The sequence below is a fragment of the Nelumbo lutea genome, chromosome 5, assembly GCF_056320005.1.
Source record: "Nelumbo lutea isolate HS-2025 chromosome 5, American lotus-T2T, whole genome shotgun sequence".
Lineage (NCBI taxonomy): Eukaryota > Viridiplantae > Streptophyta > Magnoliopsida > Proteales > Nelumbonaceae > Nelumbo > Nelumbo lutea.
This window is the reverse complement of record NC_142688.1, coordinates 36,901,318-36,925,119: the sequence shown is the minus strand read 5'-3', so window position 1 is coordinate 36,925,119 and position 23,802 is coordinate 36,901,318. Positions and strand designations below refer to the sequence as shown.

Genomic DNA, 23,802 nt, shown 5'->3' with positions numbered 1-23,802 from the left:
TGTCTGGGTGATGGTTGAATTGGCCGGATTCCATGTGGCTATCTCTGTGGCCTCTTCTTTCAAGCTATGTTAATGTTATGTGTAATAGAAAAGTATGACTAAGAAGGAGTGTCTCGCATGAACAACAAAGCAGAATTCATTGGGAAAGAGAGAACCTCCTAAAGACCTTGACAAACACCCTCATCTCGACAACCTTGGAAGCACTATCCATTTAGGATATGGGCGTTCAACTATAAGTAGGTATTCCTTATTCAAGATAAGGGACTTTTGGAACTCTACACTCTTTATATACTTCTTTGTGCCATCTCTTTGGCTCGGACTAGTACTGTCTCAACTTGCCCGTCCCGACCACATCCCTCTCTATCCTACTAACTTAAGTGTCGGAGTACCCACCTGGGGACCAACTCCTTGGACCTCTGACCTATCTCCTAGTTGTAGATCTCAATACTCGGCTTCGCCCTTCCACCTCATCCCTGTCCAATTGATAGGACTATTTGATTGTGTCATCGATTCAAAACACCTCGGATTAGACAAGGTGATGTCCACCCGACGAACACCTTATTGTGTTGCCAAGCTGAGAAATAATAATAGCCCTACTGATGTTTCTTCAGGTGTAGGAATTATGTGAACATCAGTAGGGTGATGTCCATGTTGTGAACTGAGCAATAACAAAGAAAGCTAACCAAGTACCTAAAGGAATTGGACATTAGTTGGATTGGCTAGACACGGTACCACGCCAGCACCGTTGCGATAACCTTGCTTAGAGGAAAAATCATCCTAGCTATCGGGTTGTGCTCATAGACGCAAAGCTCTCCCAACCGAGCCAAGGTGGTCCTCACCGATGTCGGGGCACCTCAGCTTGTACTCCTCAGGAACGCAGTAAAGCGTCCCAGTTCGGGCCATGTCTCTAGGTGTTAACCTACAGGGCAAAGACGTAAAGCGGCTACCAAACCATGCAGGAGCGTTGAGCCCCTCTTCTAACATAATACCCACTTCGACCTTGTCAATCTCCCTGACCTCGACCTCTTGAAAGGCTGCATCCTCCTCCGTGGGTGTTAATCTCGTAGGCCATGAGCGCGGTAGCTTCAAGGTGAAACTTGGCTCAGACTCATTATTGGGCGCACTACTAGACGAAGAGGAAGAGCAAGAGGACGAGGAGGAAGATGAAGACATCTTACCGAAGAAGCTACACCGCAGAACACCTGAAACATTAGCCGATGACTAACACTCACTGAGCTCCTATGATTGCTCACTCAAAATGACAAAGTAAAATGGTTCACCACCTCCCCTTTTATAGAAGCGGCCAACGATCCAGATCAGCTCAAATCAACGGCACCAACTTTGCATGCGTGTGACATTGGGAGGACAAGACAACACGTCTACCAACCCGTAATGGAAACGGCATGAGCGTTGAACCATCCAGTCCACCCAGCAAAACAGTCTTACCCTAAGCCAGCCAACTCGAAGAAACTAGAGTTCAACTGAGGACCACAAAACTCTTCCACACCCAGCTGCGACCAAGCACTATACTCCTTGACTTCGGAACTGGGGGAGTGGTATTTGGGTGATGGTTGATCTAGCCAAGGATGCCACATGGCGATCTCCACGACCCCCCTTCAGCTCACATCAACACCACGCATAACGAAAGAGCATGACTAAGAAGGAGTATCCCGCACAAATAAGGAAACAGACTTCGCCAAAGAAGAGGGAACCTCCCAAAGACCTCGGCGAACACTCTCATCTTAACAACCCTGGAAGCCCTATCCATTTGGGACACAGATGATCAACTATAAGTAGGTATTTCCTGTTCGAGGCAAGGGACTCTTGGAACTTTGCACTTTTTGAATACTTCTTTGCACTATCTCTTTGGCTCGGACTAGCGCTATCTCAACTTACTCGTCCCAACCACATCCCTCTCTATCTTACTGATTTGAGCGTCGAAGTACCTAGCTGGGGAACAACTCATTGGGCCTCTAACCCTTCTCTTGGTTGTAGAGCGCGGCTTTGCCCTTCCTCCTTAGCCTCGTCCAGTTGGTAGGACTATCCATTCATGTCTCCGGTTCGGAACACCTTGGATCAAACAACATCACAAAGCACCACTTTGTTTCTTTTTTCAAACAAAAATAATTGTTTTGTTTAAAAAAATTAAAATCATGGATATCGACAAATACCTTCTATAAATTGAAAAAAAATGATACTAAATTTTTTTCAGCCAAAATAACAAAATTTTGTTTTATTTCATTTCACTCCAAGTTGTTGAAAACTTGAAATTTTAGAAACATTGAATTTTATATATTATAAGACTCAATATGGAAAGAGTGCAATTCAAATCCGAATCACCTGTTCCAACACCCTACCAACAACATATGATACCACACATCTCATACATGGTGGGTCCCAATTTTGTGGTGGGCCCTAGATTTTTAGCAAGATGTGCGGTGTTAGGTAAAAACATGTAGAGTGCAAATACATACAAAATATAAGGTTTTGCACTCTATATTATACTCTTCCAAACTGAGTCTTTAAAAAGAGTACAAATACAAATTTGTATAGTACAAAACCTTATATTTTGTATCATTTTTTATGTATTTACACTTTCCAAACTAAGCCTAAATAAATAAATAAAATAATACCACAATCACACCGCAAGGGGGTTGGCTAGTTTGCTGATGGGTCGAAGTTTAATGAATGAATATAATATGCAAAAAATTTGTAATTCAGCAAAGGCAAGAAAGGGATCCATCACATTCTTGCTACAACTGAGATGTAGCATTTATGTTCTTGAAGACTGCATTGCCCTGAAGAGAAGGGTACTAAACTAAGGTCTAGTGGCTATGGGGTGTTCGAGAGTATGCCTCAGTGCCTAACAAAGATTGAGCCACATATGCAAACCCTATAAAATATTCCCAGCTAATGGGATAGAAATGAAGTTGTGGCCAACAATATCCATCCTTGTTATGCTCTCAGCTCTTATGTCTGGGAACAATGAAGGCTGCCGCAAAACTTGTGGATACAAATTGAACCTACATTAATGGATGATTACTACTTTTCCTTTGTATGATTGTAAATGGCAAGTTTCGTCAGTCTAACCCATCCAAAAGCTATTCCATTAATTTGATGATCATCAAGTCAAAGAACAAATTTGACCAAGAATACATAATTTCACTATTTGTCAGTCACTCAATTAAATGTTCTTTCTTTTTTATTTTTGATAATCAACTTTGTGTGGTTTGCAATTGAACACACAGAGAGAGTTTTGAGAACAGGTCTATGGAGTGAACAGCCATAAATTCTATCTGCACACCAAGTTGGCATCATCCATTCATGGCGTAGTATACATCTTCTATTGGGACGGAATAATTTTGGAACCAGAATGCTAGTATTTCCCTATCCTGAATACTATGCCAACGATTTCTCAGTTGTTCTCAGCCAATTTCTCAATCAATCATTCTCAACCAAACAATGATTGTATGGAGCCTTCACGAACGTGAGAAGTAGCAGAGGTCTTATTCCCTTCTCCTTGATTGATCTCTTGGATTTCCACTGTCAAAAGGTTCTCTGCTGTTAAAAACTTTGGCCTTATTGAACGTGGGATGGAGCAGAGCTTTTGCAAATCTGATTCGAAGATATAAATTGATACAATGACTGCCGTCCAATATAGTGGTGGTATCTTTTAAACCACCACCTTAGTTCTACCTATGGTGGTGGTATTTAAGACCATTGGCTCTAAACTGTCGCCTTGAAATGATTTTCTTGTATTTAGGGTATCAGAATTGTTCCAAGAGGAAAGATACCCTTCAAGTTTCACAAATATGGTTTCATTTTCATTTAATTATAAACAAATTTAATTCAATTAAAAGGGGAGAAAAAAGAAAAACCAGATTTTTTTTTTTGAGTTTGAATAAAATTGTCCTCCTGATACCCCAAATTGCACAACAGCATGTATACATCCAATCAGGATTTAAAATACTCATTAATAAAGGTATGATAGTACATAGACACAAATCTTTCAATTTGAGCAAAAAATGTGTCAGGCCCTCTATAAATATCATTCATTAGGTTGTCATTTATGAATAAGCTATTAAGATCCTTTCATCATGGATATTCTTGGGTTGGGTTGCTAAAATATTTGAGGTAAAATTTATATATATATATATATATATATATATATATATATATATATATATATATATATATATATATATATATATATATATATATATATGGTCACTTATTAACATTAACTTATAATATGCCAAAATCATTGCAAAAATTTTTCTCTTATAGGTGGAACTTGGAAACTTATTGTGCCCAGTAGCACTGGGTCAACTTTGTATTTCAACCTCTGCTTGGCTACTTTTATTTCTTCATGTTATTATAACATGCTGAGGGATGGGGAGCTCAATCAATGATAAAGTGATTATTTTCTTTAATTTATCTTTTATATTTTCTTTTTATATTTTATTCTAATTATCATATTTGTTTATTGTTGGAATTGAAATTGAAATGATTTATTCCTCCCACCTGTTGGGTTCAAACTGGAATTGGAATTGGAATTGAATTCATCAACTGAAATAGATTCTCATTCCAAAGGAGGGGAGGGAATGGCCACCCATTTCCTCAAATGGGGAAATACCATTTCACCAGAAATAAGAATAGGATGCCAATTTTGCCCAACCAAATTGTTGGAATCAGACTATTCTGATTCCGATTTCAATAATAATGAGACAAGGATCTAAAGAAACATTAATGCCCCGTTCGCAATTTGGTAAGTTTTTTATACGGGTAAATGCACTTATCAGGTAATTGTTCTCCAAAAAAGATTTACATGGATAAGTACATTTACCCATGTAAATAAGACAATGACCATTTTATCCATAAAAATCCATTATTACAAAGGGCATTTTTGTCCCTTTCAAGTTTTAGTAACTTTCCCCGAAGGTGGGAAAGTTATTTATCCACCTAGGAGATAGGCATCACTTACCCGGATAAGTGATACCTAGGAAAATAAACTTTGCATGACCCCAACATAAATCTGAAAAAAGAACATGAGATTTTTGGTCAATGGAAATCAAAATCCCATTAACCAACATTCCACCTCTCAAAATCAACAAAAAGAACGCCCCCTAATTCTTTACTTTTTTCTTAATTGTATGATAAAATATTAATGTAACACACAAATTAAATGGAAATTGTACTTTATCAAGGACTTTATGCCATTTTGGTATTTTTAATTGCAGAGAGAATTTAGTGGAACGATTGCACAGTTCACCCAATAGAAAAGGCGGTTCCCATGAGTCCATGACACAACTTCACTACAAAACAAAATTAGGCATGGTTTCTAAGCAAAACGCATTTCTTTCTGTTCTGCTCATACAAAAAGCTTTGGGCATGCATAATGCATTTACTAGGACCACTGCAGATTGTTTATAAATGGATAAAAGAAACTAGGAGATGACAAACAGCACCTGAATAGATTCAACAATTCAAAACCACACACACAAGTGTGTGTGTATGTGTTTAGTCGAGTGGGTCAACCCCCTATACTATTAGCTAGAGTGGGTAAACCCTACGGATCTTTCAGTCTCGTGTCTATAAGATCCTACGATCTGCTCCTGGTAAGATGACCCCAGCTACCACTGATCGAACCCTAGATGGCATTGATCTGAACACCTCGACCTTGGTGGGATAAGATCTAGGGAACCTTAGAAAGGTCTCCGTTTACATGATCAGTAATATAATGAATGAATCTTATAAAAGATTAAAGAATGAAATATACTCTTCGGTCCAACAGCGAACCGCGGCCGCTAAAGGAAAGGCATTGGTTCGCTTTCGTTTGTGGAACGCCCATGCATGAATGAAGTGAGGTTGCCCGACAAGCAGAAGCCGTTCGGAAACTAAATCAAAAGGCGAACACCCGAAGGCCTCATCCTCTTACTACCCAACCGTGTGCATTCTACATACGACATGCTTCCATCACGTCCGGGCGGCCGCCTGAAGCCGGAGTAAGAGTAAGAGTTGCCCTAAGTCCCATGTCTCGTAGACCCGCGCGCAATCAATATGGAAAGACCCGGCAGATCGTAGCATATGTTGTGCGAGCAACCAGGTCAGTCAGTGGTTGGGAGAAGCGAGGTACTAGTAAGGAACAACCACCTTTCGTCGGGCAGGGCAGCCAGCCAAGAAGAAGAAGAATCGTCTTTCCCTCCTATTGAATTCCGATAGTACAGAGAGAGATGGGGGGGCCGGCAGCTGTGCCCTAACTGAACTCTCAATTCCATGTATTATTTCCTTCACTATCTTCCACTTAGAAACCCGAAGTTTCGAATGACCTAAACAAAGTAAACTCTTATCCATGGCCCAACAGGGCTTGATGGGAGGTCCAACAAATGGTTGGGTTAGATTGTGAAACAACAGATGTACAAAGGGTCCCCTACTGTCTAATTATATTGACGGATAACTTTGACTGATTGGCGATTTCATTTCATCACATAACTGCTAAAATTGCACAAGCCGTGTAATGCCGAAGGGGGTCCCCCGTTGCCTGGTTAATTAAACAATTGATCACATCCTTTTAGATGGTTTTAACTTTTTTTGATGAAGTTGATCTCTAGGTGCAGGACTGCTGGCTTAGTTCAAGATGTCGACCCTCAAACATGCAACACGTGGCAAAGGTGGAGACTTCATGCCCAGTTTCTGCCAACTAAGTAAAAGGACTTTGTACACGTGGAATTTTAGATGACAACTGGGTCGAATTGTCTAAGCAACCGAATCGATTGGATAGTTTAGAAAATAAAGAGAGTTCTCCTCTTTGGATGGTCTCTTTAGATCCTCTTAAAGGTTTTTGCTGGTAATATTAACCAGTAGAGCAATTGGTGTAGGGATTGGCTGATAAGAGTACAAGTGCCTAACGGCAATTCAAGCAGCTAATTAAGGGTGCAGCAATATTCCATCACAATCATTCATGCATGTTATAATTAATGTTACATTGCCTTGAGGGAAAGGGCTCTCTGATGAACTCAATAGTGGCTAAGAGTGCTTCAACAATGAAATTGTGGCCAGAATCGTGTATGGGAAATGGAAAATGAGGTTGTACTCAACTTGTGGGCGCAACTTGATTCTACATTTATGTAATGAATGGATCACATATTAATTACTCCATCTGTGTCCGAATTAGCTGCATTAGATGGCTGTACTGTTTAACCATTACATCCCATATATCAGCCATATAAGTAATTGAAGTAGTTGATTGGCGTATATACTTAATGGCTGCTCTCTTCATGCATTACACATTTATCACTTCAGACCATCCATTTAAATTATGTTAATGAGCTTTTAGGCAGTATCATAGTCAAGAATTATATTCCATGACCAACCGGCAACCACTATTAGTAAACAATCTTCGATGAACGGAGCAAGTCCCCTCGATCGATATAGGCAGCATATGGAAAGAGACCAAGTCATTGATCGGTTCTATAAACATATTTGGTTGTTTATGATAGTAAAAGGCAATTGGATTGTTTTATTACCCACTTTAACATATATGTTAATGGTGTTGGATTAAAGTGACGGTTTTTGGGGAATTCAGGTACTAAAATAAAACTATCCAAAATACAGGATATTAATCTGCAATTTACCCTTCTTTACAATGGGTAATAACTGATTCCAATTTTTATGTAGAAATCAGATTGTGCTGCTGATGCGCTACATGACAGTTAAGATCGAGGTAACTCCCACCTGGATATCAAATGTTGTTGGGTCCTAATTTCCCGAATAAACATAGGACCCCACACTGTATTCCATGAACTGTTCTCAGTTCTCACATCGAATTCTAGTTCCATCTATAAATTGTGCTAAAGGTATCCCAGGAATCCCACATGCATTGTCCCATGCCCGTCGCTCGTGTAACTGCAATGCGCGGGAGGTATCAACGGAGGAGAAGAGAAGAGAGGAGAGCAGAGGTCGAAGACATTATTGAAGCTGTAATTAGTGACTCTGTTTGGGCAAAGCAAAGGTAACGACTTCTGTCATGCATCGCCCAATTCCAATTCTTCCGTCTCCTAGAGAGAAAATCAAAATCTTGGTACCGTCATATGCCAAGGGTTTTCAGAGGTACAGGAGCTACCTACGAGCTACGATATACATGTCACGCCCACCTCACCATCCTAATTTCCTTTGCACAATGAGAAAGATACTGGAGCCAAAGATGCGTTAATGGGATCCAAAGGGCTATGGAGATACCACTATCATGTCCATGTCCGAAGAAAACTTTGGCTGCCCATGTTTTCAGCCTATGCTGTCAATAGGGCTCTCCCTCCTGCATGACATGTTAACTCACAAGACTCCTTGCTTGTATCAGTGACAGTGTATAACAGTATTAGTTCTGGATGGCTGAGTGAATTAACGCATCATACATGCAGAGCCCTGTTGACAGCTCAGGCTGTCAGATTTGGATAAATACCTGCTATGAAAGCCATGAATCACAGCTCTTGATGTACTGATGTGGCACCACTTTGAATTGGATGAAGTGATGTTAAGGTGGAGCCCAATACATCCAAAGGCCATGATTTCGGGTTTTAACTTTTAACCCCAGGCTACGCCCATGGCATTTTGCTGTTGGGGTCAAATGCATAGGTTGTTGAGAGCGATTTTGGGCTGACCACGTTCATCTATTTATGCTCATGTCTTTCTTTTTTATAAAACTAAAATAAGTGATAATTATTAATTTATCCACTCTCATAATAACGTGATATTCTTAAAATTTCTCTCAACAACATAGGCTGTTGGTCCCAACAGACAATATTTCTAGGAGATTGGGATGGCACGCCTTCTCACTTTCTGATCATACTTCAAGCGTTTTGATTTGGTGTATGATCTGCCCTTTGTTCTGTTAATCTTATGACAGTTTTCTCTTCCAAGGATTGCATCTCCATCTCCTATAGGCTATGGCCTTTGGGTCAATGCCATCTGAAGCAACGTGAAACTGTTGGTGCTCTTATTCTCTTAGCAGAGGAGCACTAATGTTATGGGTCGAGTTGGGCTAAACATTTGTTGAATTTGGAAAGGGCCCAGCTCCCAAGTCCAATGTAGTTGAAACTTAAATTATTTTTTTTCCCATTTCAGGCCGTTTCGTACAAGTCATGAGGGTGGATTCGAGCTGAGCCGAATAGTACAAGGCTTGAGCTTGAGTTCGAGTATGATTCGAGTTAGAATCTTGAGTTCGAACTTAGCTCAAGTCAAAAACTCGTAAACTCAAGCTTGATTTTGAGAAAAATATTTTATAAAAATAAAAAATTATATATAAAAATATTTTTTATTTAATATTTAAAATATCAAGCTTATGAATTAGGTTCGAGCTCAGTGACTCATGACTCATTACTCATGACATGATTGTTTTCTTAGTTGGGAACCATCCAAGAAGCATAAATACCTTGAGCACCTGTGGTGCTAAACCGCCACAATCCAAACACTGTCTTGCTATTTAAAGCTGCTGAGTTAGGATAAAAGGTATACAGTGGCCCGTGCCCATTCAGCTTTACACATGATTAAAGATTTTTTTTTTTCTGCTTGCTACGTATAATTGGATGCTGAAAGGAAAAATCTCTAGTAAAAAGACAAAAAGAAAGCTCTTGTTCATAAATTTGTCCTAATTTATGGAAAAAAAATGTAGGGATTATAACAGATAAGGGCAATTTTAGGGCCCTAATATCAATAAAAGTAATACTTTTAAAAAAAATAAAAAATATGTTAATTTTTTAAAAATAATATCAATTAAGGGCAAAAATACTATTCATCTTCTTCCTCTTGCAATTCATTCATTAGCGATGCCCTCCATCGCCCGCTACCTCCAGCAACGCCTCCGCCTATCTCCGCCCACCTCCACCTTTGCCTTCGACAACGTTGTCGGAGGTGGGAGGAGGCAGAGGCGGCGGCACTGGTGGTCATTCCTCTACCCAACGCCGCCACCTCCACCCACTAGTGCCACCGCCACTGCCTCTGCCTCCGCCCACCTCCTGCAACATTGCCAAAGGCAGAGGCGGAGGTGGCGGCGTTAACCACCAGTGTCGTCACCGCCTCTGCCTCCACCCACCACTAGCAACATTGCCAGAGGCGGAGGTGGCGACATTGGGTAGAGGAATGACCACCAACATTGCTGCTATCGCCTCTGCCTCCGCCCACCTCCAACAATGTTGCCAGAGGCAGAGGTAGAGGTGAGCGGAGGCATTGCTGGAGGCGGCAGCAGGCGGCGGCGCTGATGAATGGATTGCAAGATGAAGAAGATGAATAGTGTTTTGTCCTTAATTGATATTATTTTTAAAAAGCTAACCTATTTTTGAATTTTTTTTAAAATAGGGATTATAACAGATAAGGGCAACTTTAAGGCACTAATATCAATAAAATTAATACTTTTAAAAGAAAATTCAAAAATATGATAAATTTTAAAAAATAATATCAATTAAGGGAAAAAACACTGTTCATCTTCTTCCTCTTGCAATCCATTCATCAGCGCCGCCCGCTGTCGTCCACTGCCACCTCTGACAATGCCTCTGCCTCCGCCTCCAACAATGTTGTCAGAGGTGGGCAGAGGCAGAGGCGGTGGCAACAGCACTGGTGATCATTCCTCTGCCTAGCGTCGCCACCGCCTCTACCTCCGCCCACCTCCTGCAACGTTGCTGGAGGCAGAGGCAAAGGTGGTGGCATTAACCACCAGCACCCTCACCGCCTCTACCTCCACCCACCTCTGGCAACGTTACTAGAGGAAGAGGCAAAGGTGGCGGTGTTGGGCAAAGGAATGACCACCAGCGCTGCCATCGCCGCCTCTGCCTCCACCCACCTTCGGCAATATTGCCAAAGGCGGAGGGAAAGGTGGACGGAGATAGGCGGAGGCATTGCTAGAGGCGGAGGCAAAGGTGGACGGAGATAGGCGGTGGCATTGCCGGAGGCGGTAGCGGGCGGTGGCAGTGATTAATGGATTGCAAGAGGAAAAAAATGAATAGTATTTTTGCCCTTAATTGATATTATTTTTAAAAAGATAACATATTTTTGCATTTTTTTTAAATTATTACCTTTATTGATATTAGGGCCCTAAAGTTGCTGCTATAATCCAAAAAATGTATGCCCCAAATCATTTGCTCTCTAATAGATCTCTTAGGCTATATTTAGGTTGGAACTTGAAAGATAGAGATATGAAGGAAATTGAGTTCATAATGAGTTTTACAATTTTTTAACCATTCAAGACCTTATCAACCAACCAGTTGGCACTTTATAAGAAGTTCTACAAATTTTGTTTAGGACTTTCTCTCAATTTTTTGAGAGTGAATCCTATGAATCCCTAGGTTCATGGGAAGCGTGAACCCTCTAATGGGTGTGTGCGCGTCACCCTCTTCAAAATGAATTTTCCGTTAATGTTTGAACTCTGTTAATGAAATGAATGAAGTTGAACCAGATAGAAAAGGACAAAAATGAAAAGAATCCACTCATTCGAACTCTCTCCTGTTTTTCCTCCGAACCCTAACCATGTAGTACACCACCGGTGATTTCACTACTCAACCGGCATCTGACGGCATGGAGTCCACTGGCGGTACTTATTACATTACCACTCCCAAAAGCTCTTCCTCAATGGATTCCTACGCAAAGCCTTGTTAACGATCCCAAATCCCCCAACATTGCCTTCAAACTCCGAAGAACCCCCACCTTGCAATGAATGCTTAAAACCAGAAGATGGGTCATCTATGTCACACATGATCATCGGAAAAGCTATTTTTCTTGGCTAAGCAAAGCTAAAAATTTCAAGAAATATACCCTCCCAATCTTCATTCCAAAGCTACATTTTTCCACTCTATTGGTGCTGCCGTTAACAATCTCTGTACGTTTGGAATAGGTTGAAACTCCGAGGCCCATTCATCCTTCCGAGAACCACCACCCCCAACACAAATGTTGGGTTCAGCTACTGCAGCCGAGTCGCCACCACGCCACTGTGTTGGTTGAGCTGCCACCTCCACCAAAGGAAGAAGACATGGAGTTGAGGACCTTGAGGTAGATGTAGAGCTTGGGCTTCTTCTTTCCCCTCATCGAAAAAACGAAACAAAATACTCAGAATTCGAAGCTATCCAAAAGAAGATCAGGACGCAAAGATGGGCTTTTAGATGTATTCAGTGATAGCTGCACAAGCTGGCCCTGGAAACAATTGTAAAGCCATTAAAAGAAACAATCCACTTTTTAAAGCATGTGATTGGTCCTCGAGAGAGCTTCAACACCACCTCCATTAATTGGATGCATGTAACTCAAGAAACCCATTCCACTATATAATTAAATGAGATGTTTGTTGATTTCAGAGCTCCCACACTCATCATGAATGAAAGCTGATTTCAGCTAATGGGGATTTCAGATGGAACAGGAAGGTGCAAATCAGATGGAACAAGCTCTCACACCCATCGTGACCGAAAGTTGATTTCAGCTGATGGGAATTTCAGTTCTCAATATTTTTTCTTTTTTTTTTTGTGGTTGATAATCAACTGAAAGTTTATTATAATGACTAAAACAAGATGATGCAAATCAAACGGAACAATCTCCCACACCCATCATGACCGAAAGTTTGATTTCAGTTGATGGGGATTTCAGTTCTCAATTTTTTTTATTTGTTGATTATCAACTAAAAACTAATTATAATGACTAAAACAAGCTGTTGCAAATAAGCTCACACCCATCATGACCGAAACTTGTCAGCTGATGGGGATTTCAGTTTCTTTTCTTTGTTTTTTTTTATTAATTATCAATTAAAAGTTGATTATGATGACTAAAACAAGCTGATGCCAAAGGTTAGTAGAATACCCAGACTACCCCTTCCAAGACTCTAATAACTAGGACCAACATTGGGTGATGGGCAAGGATCAAGTAATGGGTATTTCTTCTTTAGTTATGCAGAATATTTAGTGAGATAAGGTGGTATTGGTGGACAAAAGAGTCAAAACTTTATGTTATTAGTTAATTTATTGGATTTTTGTAACATCTCTATGGTAGCTTTTGACATGTCGTGTTATAACATCTCTATTAGAATGTTTCTAGAACTATGGAAGTATGGAGTGATATGTGATGGGTTATTAAAGAGATGGCATCAAGTCAAAAAGGGAAACGAGATTGCTACAAGTCAGGCTAATGATGAAAAAGACAGGCATTATGATGCAGCAAGATGGAGTGTGAGCGATGAGAGGGTATTTATCACCTTGATGCCTGAAGAGTTCAAGAAGGGAAATCGACCAACCACAACCTTCAACAAGGCACGTAGTTTCGTGAAAAGTTCAAAATGTCATTAAGAAGCAATTTCGTGAGCAGACTGGTAATGATTATTCAGCCATTCAGTTTGTAAACAAATTTAACAAACTAGATTGGTATACAGGGAAATTGAGAAGTTACTTAAGCACACTGAGTTTGGATATAACCCGACCACTCGTACCATGATGGTTGATGACGAGGTTTGGGATGCATATATCTAGGTGAATTTGTTTTGATTTTTCTTTTTTTAATAATACAATAAGTAACCGATTGGGTTCATAGACAATATCTAATGAAATGTTGTATATTATCATGGACTTCAGGACCATTTGAAGGCAAAGCAATTTCACACTACTGGTTGTCCCATGTGGCCGTAGCTATGTAATATTTATGGTGATACAACTGCTGTGGGTGGGATCATAGTTCAAAATATTGATACAGGGCGATACGCCGATAGGGTGTATCAGCCTATATTGGTACTATTTTTATGGTTTTTTTATTGATATTTTTAAATTGGTTTAAAAGGGCTGGTTTAAGGCCGATCTACCCTTTGAACCCGTCAACCCAAAACACCCCCTATAGGGGTGTATTGGGAAGGCTCCAATGCGATACATATCTAAGGATGTAAACGGATTGAATTCGAATCGGATCATACAATATCAGAATTCGAATCTGATTAGAAAATCCGATATCCGAATTTGAATCCGATTAAATATTCGAATATTCGATTGATTCGAATTCAACTAATTAATTATTTTAGATAATTAATAAATATACAAAATAAATATTTTATCGATATAAATTATATAAAATATTTTATATATTATATAAGAATTAAATAATCAATCAAATTCAGATATTTATCGAATCGAATCAGGTCATATCCGAATTCAAATTTGATTAACTATTCAGTAAGAATATGACATCCAAATTCAACCGGTTAGATATTTAAATTACCCGAATTCAATTCGATCATGTCGAATATCGAATTCGAAATTAGATTTTCGAATACCGCTGATCCTTGGGCGGGACAACTCTATCTAGTGCACAGGGAGATGTAGAAACTGATCATGAAGTAAGCCAATATTCACATTTAAGGTCATGATTATTAAGACTTATACCATATCATTGATATTTGAGTTAATTGTTCTCTCTCATTTTTTTAGGATTATATTGGTGACATAGATGGGACACATATTCATGCATGTGTGCCATCAAACCAACAAATCCCGTATCGTGGTAGGAAGCAAGTTACCACACAAAATGTATTATGCGTATGTAGTTTTGATATGTCAGTTTTCCTCTGCCACCGCAAGTTAAAATTTCTTACCACTTTTTGGATTTCCATCAAATGTGATAAATATTTAGCTGTGTTTTGTGCCATTTCGAGGAGAGAGATACCATTTGTCCAATTTTCGAAGACAAAGACGTGCAAGAGGTGCGAGAGAGGAGTTTAACACTATAGAGTGGTGTTTTGGTGTATTGAAAGCAAGATTTCCAATCTTAAAACTCATGCCATCATTTTCTTTGAGAATACAATGCAAGATAGTGGTAGTTGCATGTGTGATTCATAATTTTGTCCGAAATGAAATTAAGAGAGATAAGATTGATGATTGTTTTTTAGTTTGATTTCCATTTATTTTGTATGGTTTGGTAAATTGGTAGTGTAACAATGACTAGAAGAATGACACTTTGGTTACGAATGGGTTGCATAAATGATACTTCGTTAAGTACATTTGATAACCTTTACATGTAATGTGCTTGTGTTTTGTTTTGCTTGTTTTTTATGAAGTATGGAAGTCAAGACTCAACGCCCAATTTGTGCTTGTGGACATGGTCGGATGCATCTGTTTATGGCAAAAATGGAAAGAAATTATGGATTGTGGTTCTATCGATGCCCTATTGGAGTGGTACATCTCTTATCGGTTATATGTTTTTATAATAAAATATTTTGGGTATTTAGTAATAGTCTTTTTATAAGTAGGCACACGAAAATGCATGATCTCATTTGTGTAAACCAATTCATACCTCATGATGGTGGCAAACATATTTAAGTGCGAAAAAAATCAATTGCACGAAATAGGGATTGATTGTAGTCATTACTGCTTGTAGGTGTTGTTGCATCATGACATGTTGGGCTTTTGTTTTATAGCTTGTATGTTTTGTTTTGATCCTCAAGTGATCAAGGATTAGGTGTTGACGACATGAAGGCATCACTATGTGCTTTTATGGTTAATTTTAGACTTAATGTGGGTGGATTTGCAAAACTGATGTTAAGAAATAGTTTCATTACCCAAATGTTATTTATATTCGTATAGAACAAAAATTTGTTTGTAGACATGTGAATATTTAAGCCAAATAAATGGGCTTAAATACATGGTAGCCCTCCCAAGTTAATATGGGCCTCCATGGGTCTAAGGCCCAAGTCTACATAAATATGACTTGGTGACCCAAGGATCCAAGTGTATTAAGTCCAATTAAGCCCATGTCTTATAGTAAAGGGGTGGTCTTGTGGCAAAACTACTAATTCCTATATAATGGTGTATGTATGGGAATTAATCCTAATCCAACACCCCACTCTCATGGGATTGGTTAAATAAGTGGACTGAGGTGGCAGTCCTAACCCTTAGCTATAAATAGACTTGCCTAAGAAGAAAAATGCTATTTTTTTCAACAATCACATTGCAAAAACTCTCACACACCAACAGTTGAGGATTGTAAGCAACCACAAGCTCGTGCAAACTTCAACAACTTCAAAATCAAGAGAGAAGAAAGAAGGGAAATTTTTTTAGTTCTCTACAACACACTTGAATTTAGTCTTTCCAAAGAAGATCAAGCCACTACAAAATGGCACTTCTTAGAAAAACATCTTTCAAAGCAAATCAAACATGAAGCCCGGAATAAAAAAATCCACATCAAATCTTCAAAAACACTAAATTTAAGAAAATCTGTATCAACACTTCAAGAAGTTCATTCCCTTGTTTTTTTTCTTTATTACAATTTTATTTTTATAATTTATCTCCATATTTTGTCTTAATTATATCGGCATCATTTTCAAAAAACAATTTGCCAAACGTATATGTTACTCCTGAACAATAATAAATAAAATTCTCATTCTGAAACAATCATTTCTAAAATAACATGAACAGGTGAAAACATTCAATTTTAATTTATTTTGGCAAGGGTAATTTAGTAAATATCCTATATTAGTGAAGCCTTAAGCTTATTTTGAAGGAATCCCACATCGATTACGTCCAATCCTAATTCCATATGTTTACCAATTTATACATCACTTATCCATCTCAAGATTAAGATTGCTTATTCTAGTGCCACGTGTGCTAGATGATGAAGACTTGGAAAATAAAGAATAAAAAACGGATTTTGTTACCCGGGATGTAATAATTACAAAATTTTGGACTTCTGCATGGTAGACCCTAGGAAAAGGTTTGGCCACCAATGCTTTGGTGTAGTAACTAAAATGCCCTTTCAAAATACCAAATTGCCCTCCCACATTATCTACCGTCCCAAAATCACTTTACACCCTAATCATCCAAAGCATTCATCAATAAATATACGCATAGTTATAACCCCCCATGTTGTAAGGATTCATCTGTAATTTCTCCAGTCCAAGCTGCCCTTGCATTCCATCCCTTGCATACTGCTGCCACATGAACTGCTCCTCCGCCAGTAGCCTCTGCTTCTTCTCCATCTCCGATATTTGCACGTATGGAGGCGGTGGCACTGATAGAGAAGCTGCAAATGGATCGCCATAGACCTCTGTGGCACCATTGCAGGAATCCGGTGGTGGGAGTAATGCCAGCATTGCCGGCTTCCCGGAAGAACCTAACACAACACTACTTGCACTCCCGGCGGCTCCATAGTTACCCATGGTCGTCGGAGCATAAGCCGTTGTTTGTTGTCGATACATTCCATCCAGCATTAACATATCAAAACCTCCACCAAGCTCCAACTTATGATTTGATAGATTGCTGGCCGATTCAACCAATTCCGTCTCCCAGTCTGCGGAACCACCCAATGTGAATCCTCCCCATGCGGGTACTGCCGGCGATGCTGCGGTGCCATCGAATAAGGCCAGAGCCAATTTCTCTCCATGCTCTTCGCTTGCAACTGCTGCATCTGCATCGTCCCATAAATTCAACAAATCTGCTTCTTGTTGAGGGTTGCTTTTCTCAGTGACTTTCTCCTTTCGCTCAACCTCTTCCTTCACCTTTACTTCCTCGATTTTGATTTCAGAAAAATGTTCAGGTGGCGGCAATGCTTTGATTCTTGTCAAGTTTTCTACAACTTCTGCTGCATGTACCCTTTGATCTTCCACGATAAGCATCTCAAGATCTTGTCTCTTGGGTGTCCTCTGAGACATGATGGACTTATCACGGATGAAATCGTCCATGAGTTGGAGCTTCTTTGGAAGGATTCTTTCAACTTTCGGGCACTCGGATGACCTAGCAATCCCGGTCGACTTGCTCCAGTTGTAGAATATGTCAAGCTGGTCGAATTGTTTGGATAGCCGGGTGAAGATCTCATGCACCTTCACACAGCCGGCGACTGCAAGTTCCATAAACCGGTCTACCAAGATTGCCATTACCTCTGCTATGTCATAGTATATTTGGAAGCTCTCTTTCAGTATTGGGTACAGAGCAACCACCACCAACCGGTTGTTCTTCGCCTTTCCTGTCAATCGGCAAACACAAATTCAATTCTCAGTCAATAACAGCACGAAATTAAAGCAAATGAGCGCGCAAATTGCACCTGTTGGTCGACATGCCAGGAAACGTTCAAGGAGCTGCATCAGGTTCTGAACCCTTGCAAAGATTTGTTCGGTGCTCATCTCATGGACGGGAGTGGTGCAGACCGGCGGTGGCGGGGAATCTTCTTCATTGTCCTCGTCGGCTCTAAACGCTTTGCGACGAACACGCCTGCCACCATGCATACGATACTCAAGTCGCTCGTCGAGGTAGAGGGCAAAAGTGCGGACAAAGGCGGAGAAGTCCCAGGAGTTGGATTTGGAAGCGTCGCGAAAGTCGGACAAGTTGAGGAGCCGAGTGCCGCGGCGGGTGCAGAAGAAGATCTCTTGCTCGTAGGCGGGGTCGCCCTCGCAGAGGAGGCGATGAATGAGAATGAGGGTCTTGAGGGCTACGGTCCAGTTCTTAGTCTTGCTGAGACGCCTGGAGAGCATGTTGACGCAGGCGGTGATGTAGGCTCTGGAGTAGGAAGTGAAGCTGAGGATCTCTCGGACGTGCTTGTCATCGGCGGGATGTTCGTCGTGGCGGGTGGCCTTTATGACGGCCACGTCGAGCTCAGCCAAGGAATGGCTGCTGCTCACCTTGGCCAGGCCTATGCTGGTCCGATCCTTCACCGCGTCCAGGGTTCTGCGGATCTTGCTCGGAGCCATTGTAAAGTTGAGGGCTTGGTATTATTCTAAATTAAAAGGGCAAAATGGTCAACCTGTAATAAACAGCTCCAAAACGTCACAATTTTTATTCATTCATTTTTTTTTCGATTTTGTATTTATAAACCTTGCCCCCTGAAGTTGTATTCGATTTGATGAGAAATAAGATAGAAGGATATGAAAAAATATTAAAGCTGTGTTTGGTTTGAAAGAAAATGGTAGAAAAAGGAAGGAAAAGGTATGAAAAATGAAAACCTATATAAATATGTTTTCTTTCAATTTTCAATCTAACACAGCAACACAGCCTTATATATAGTGACATAGATTTTTGATTGTTTGATAACAATATGAGAAATATGCAATGTACCATGGATATATAAAACATAGATTCAAATTCGGTTTAATTAAAATATCAGTAAATCTATATATAAATTAGCATAAATTTATAAAATTAAATATAAAATAAATGAATAATAAATTTATTTCTGAAAGCCAAATCCAACTTAATTTTAAAGATTTTTAGATCTAAAAAATAATATGTTACATATATAATAGAATTGGATCAAGCAATATTTTAATTTGATCCAATTAATAAACAAATAATGCTTTCAAGTTGATTATATGACTAAACAGATATATCCGATCCATTTGTGAAATAGAATGCGATACAAACAGAGGTGTGTACAACGGGCTACAGAATTGGTCAAGAGTGAATACGCCATAGATTCATTCACAAATGACCAATAATAATAATAATAATAATAATAATAATAATAATAATAATACAATATTCAGCTAAACATGAAATCAAAACATATTCAATAGTATCATTGGTAAGAACAAAAAAATGGAAGAATAGGAAACAAAGCATGAAGAAGTTGATGACAAGAACTACCTGCTAAAAGTAATGGTGGCACACGGTAGATTATTCAACGGCTAAAAAATGTATCAAAGAGAAGCGAAAGAGGAAAGAAAATCAAGAAGAAGAGAAGAAAGATAGCTTTAATTTCAGCTCTTCTTTCTTCTCTTCTCTTCTCTTGTCTCTCCCTCCCTCTCCCTCTTCTCTTCTCTTATCTTCTCTTCCCTCTGTATTTCTACAAAAATTAAAGCAAACCCGCATTGTAACTACATCACGAATCACCCTAACGTAGCAACAAAAACCGGGGTTTCCATGGACAGAGATTAGCCACGTTTTGCATCAATGTCGACCATTTGTCTTGGACTGGTAATTCATCACCACCCTTGACCGGTTCTACCTGACGGTTTTGCGTCAATCTAAACCCTTCAATTAGTGGGCCTGGGCCACCTCTGCTTCCTCCTATACACTAAAAATAAATGAGAGCACAAGAAATTATTCATGAAATTGGCTTACAACCTTCCTAATATCAATACTAAACCAAATATAGTGTTACAGTTAAAAGGTGATGCAACTTTGAGCGGTTCCAACTCAAGCCTCAAACGATCAATTGGACTTGGATTTTTTATCCTCCGTTTAAGTCTGGATTTGAAACTTTGGGCTTTCTTATTTTTTGGGCTGGGACTGGGCTTAGCTCTTAGGCAACTTGAACCCTATCCAACTATATATACATACGTACATGTCAAATTTCAATGCAGACTGGGCCTTTATTGGACATAGCAAACTTGGTCCAACATTAGGCTATAGGCCCAATTCTTAGGATTGGGCAATTGGACCTAGATTGAGTCTTGTCTTCCATCCGGGCAACCCAGGTTTGATCTTATTCAATGATGGCATATCACATCTGCGAGATAGTTTTCAAAGTTGAAAGGGATTTAAAAGTGCATCACTTTCAATGACCATGGAATCCAAAAATTCAAAAATGCAAGTCCACTTATACAGTGGATAGATCCTCAGACTGACCCAACTCTTTTTTTTCCTTTTCTGTAGAAAGACTGACCCAACTCAAGTTCTGATTAGGTAGGTCTTTGTCGAACCACCCAGTTTCCTCTTCTAATTGAATTGACTGCTTTGGATACATTTGATTTATATTCATGTCTTGGTATTTCTTGTTAGAAAGAAATTCAATTTCCAAAATGATAGAAAAGAAATAGTGAATAGAATTTAGTTTATTAGGCTATAATATATATCTATACCATACTAAAAAACATGAGAATGTTGCAATTGGTTCGCTCAAAACACCATGAATTTATTTTGCAAATTCACCCTCAATTTTCTTTTTTTTTTCCCATTGTATATATTGTCATTGCAAAATAATTATGAAGAAAATAATATAAATTACAAAAAAAAAAGAAATACAAAGAAAATTTACAAAAAAAAAACATAGAAAATCATAGAAATTTCTATACCATACTAAAACATGAGAATGTTGCAATTTAGTCAAAGCCCGATTTTTCTTTCTAACTTTGCCCTCAACTTTCTAATTTTTTCCATTGTATATATGCCATTGCAAAATAATTATGAAAAAAAAAATACATAAAATGAAGAAAATAATATAATTACAAAAAAAAAAACAAAGAAACACATAAAATGATTGTGTGACATGATAACTCAAATTTTAACTCCTATTTCTATTGATCAATCCCAAACGTTTCATGAATAAACAGCATTGATATCAAACACAACCTTAAACGTTATGATACAGGTGAAATGTCCTAATTTAAGTGTCATTCCGTTGTATCATATTCATCTGTATCAATATATACAACCGATACAATGGGCAATACAAAGATTTTAACCCCAAAGCCTTTTTCTTTTTTCTTTTTTTTTTTCTGATACTTAAACAACAAGGCCTTATGGTTGAAAAGCAATCAATTTACAATTTAACTTTCAAACTAGCGGGGACCCATGCGAACAAGATTTATTAAGTGAAAGCTAAATAATAGAAAGGGTCACATACTAAAATACCCCTTATAGTTTCATGGATTTACTAATATCTATCCTATAATTAGCATTTTACTAAAACACCACTTATAATTTGCAATGGATTTAATCAATCTTCCATTAGATGACAGTGGAAAATGACAGTGTTGATTCTAATGTTCATTTAAATAAATTCAATCAAAAGAAAATAAAAATAAAAGTATCATTTTTGCACTTTATAAGACACGGGCAACCACTCTATTGGCTATATTTGGTCAGTTTTATTTTTTTTATACAAAAAAGTGTTATGGGTATTTTTGGAATAAAAAATCATGGGCTTAATGACAGAACAAACACTCTTTAATAAAAGATGATTAAGTAAATAAGTTGTAAAATATATGGGATGTTTTAGTAAAATGAAAACTATAACGTAGGTTTAAGTAAATATATAAAACTATAAGGTGTGCAGGAATAGCAACGGGGTAGGGATCATATTCCCCGTCCCCAACTCCAATTCTGAAATTAACCCCCATCTCTGATCCCCGACGGGGATGGGTTCCCCGTAGGGACCCAAATCCCCAAAATGTTTTTAGATAATAGTATTTTTTTAAATAAATAAAACTTTGAAATTATAAATAATGATTTATATATATATATATATATATATATATATATATAAAATTGGGGTCGAGGCAGGGCGGGGACCTTAATCCCCATCCCCAACCTCGACCCTGACCTCGATCGAGGATTCCTATTAATCCCCACCCCGCCAAAACAATCCACATCCCAACCCCATTGGGTTGGGGAAGTCGGGTCCCCGTCGGGGATGCAGAAAATTGTCATCCCTAAAGTGTGTTCTAATAAATGACCCTAATAGAAACACATAAGAGTATACAATTTTTTTATATTTTTAACTTTTTAAATAATTAATAATTATTTATTTTTATATACTATTTTTAATAAAATTTTTATAATATAAAAATAACAATAATTAATTTTAGTTAGGTTTATTTATCAAACTGATAAAACCAACTAACCCGAGTTGATTGGTTTTCTAATATTTTAGGTTGGCTTTGGTTAAAAAATAAACTAATTTCAGTTAGGTTATAAATCTAATTTTTAAATTTATTTTTTAATAATTATACTATAATTTTTAAAAATAAACTAATTTTTTAAGTTTAAATCTTTTGAACAGACTGACCAAACAAAAAAAAATCGACCCAAACCGATACAACTTAAGTGGGTCAGTTTTCATAAAAGGTGAGTAGGTTTCATCTGACCAACTCCCTAACCTTACTAGGTCAATTTGGTTGGCCAAATAGGCTACAACCAAACCAAACCAACTCATGAACACTCATAATTTCAACTAAATTAATAGTCTTATCTTTGATAAATAACAATAGTTTAATCTCCAATAATTATTGAAAATTTATAGAAAAAATACACAATTATTGAAAATATATTGATAACGAAAAATATAAAAATTACAAAAATACAATAAGTACTAAAAATATATTAACTTAGTTAATAAATAGTATAATCTCAAATAATAGCTTAATCTCTAATAAATATTAATTAATAACTTATAACAAAAATACAATAAGAACAATAAATTAAATTTAAAAATTTCAATAATAGTAATTTAATATCCAATAATTGTTGAAAATTTTCTGTTAAATAACAAAATAAAATAAATTTATACATAATCATTGAAAATACATTTATCACAAAACACTATAAATATTAATTTTAGTATATATAATTATATAATAAATACAGATTAAGAGTTTAAAATTATTATTAATAAATATTATTTTTTTGAAATTTATTTTCTCAAACTGTTACTTGATATAAGTGAAATGAATTATTTACAACATTATGTAAAAACATTAAATTATTATTAATTTCAGTATTATGTTATAATAATTTTTCAACATTTTAGATTTTTTTTTAATTTATTACATAATTTCTTTATTTTAACTATTTAAAATCTAGTTATGTTAAATATTTTGTTATTTAAAATATTTAGTTAATTAAATACCTAAATAATATGTAAAATATTAATTATTTATTGAATTTAATTATCCATAAAATCATAATTTATACTATTATTACATAATAGTATTTTATAATATATTAAATTATTATTAGTTTCAATATTATGTTATAATGATTTTCTACTTTGAAGAATTTTTTTTAAATTTATTACATAATTTCGTTATTTTAACTATTTAAAATCTATTTATGATAAATATTTAGTTAATTAAATATTTAAATAATCTAC

At 37.5% G+C, this 23,802-nt stretch overlaps 1 protein-coding gene across 2 annotated transcripts; it reads right to left on the bottom strand.

The window, feature by feature from the left end:
- Positions 1 to 16,630: 16,630 nt before the first annotated feature.
- Positions 16,631 to 19,808, bottom strand: LOC148851749 (putative clathrin assembly protein At1g03050). Of its 2 annotated transcripts, none has more exons than XM_088946271.1 (3): positions 19,575 to 19,808; positions 18,040 to 18,735; positions 16,631 to 17,961 (listed from the first exon to the last, which is right to left on the bottom strand). In XM_088946271.1, the coding sequence occupies exons 2-3, from the start codon at positions 18,680 to 18,682 to the stop codon at positions 16,832 to 16,834; spliced, it is 1,773 nt and encodes a 590-aa protein (XP_088802397.1). In that variant the 5' UTR covers positions 18,683 to 18,735; positions 19,575 to 19,808; the 3' UTR covers positions 16,631 to 16,831. The 2 variants fall into 2 exon arrangements, with proteins under 2 accessions (XP_088802397.1, XP_088802398.1); XM_088946272.1 differs by having other exon boundaries at positions 18,040 to 18,708; positions 19,575 to 19,777.
- Positions 19,809 to 23,802: the final 3,994 nt, after the last annotated feature.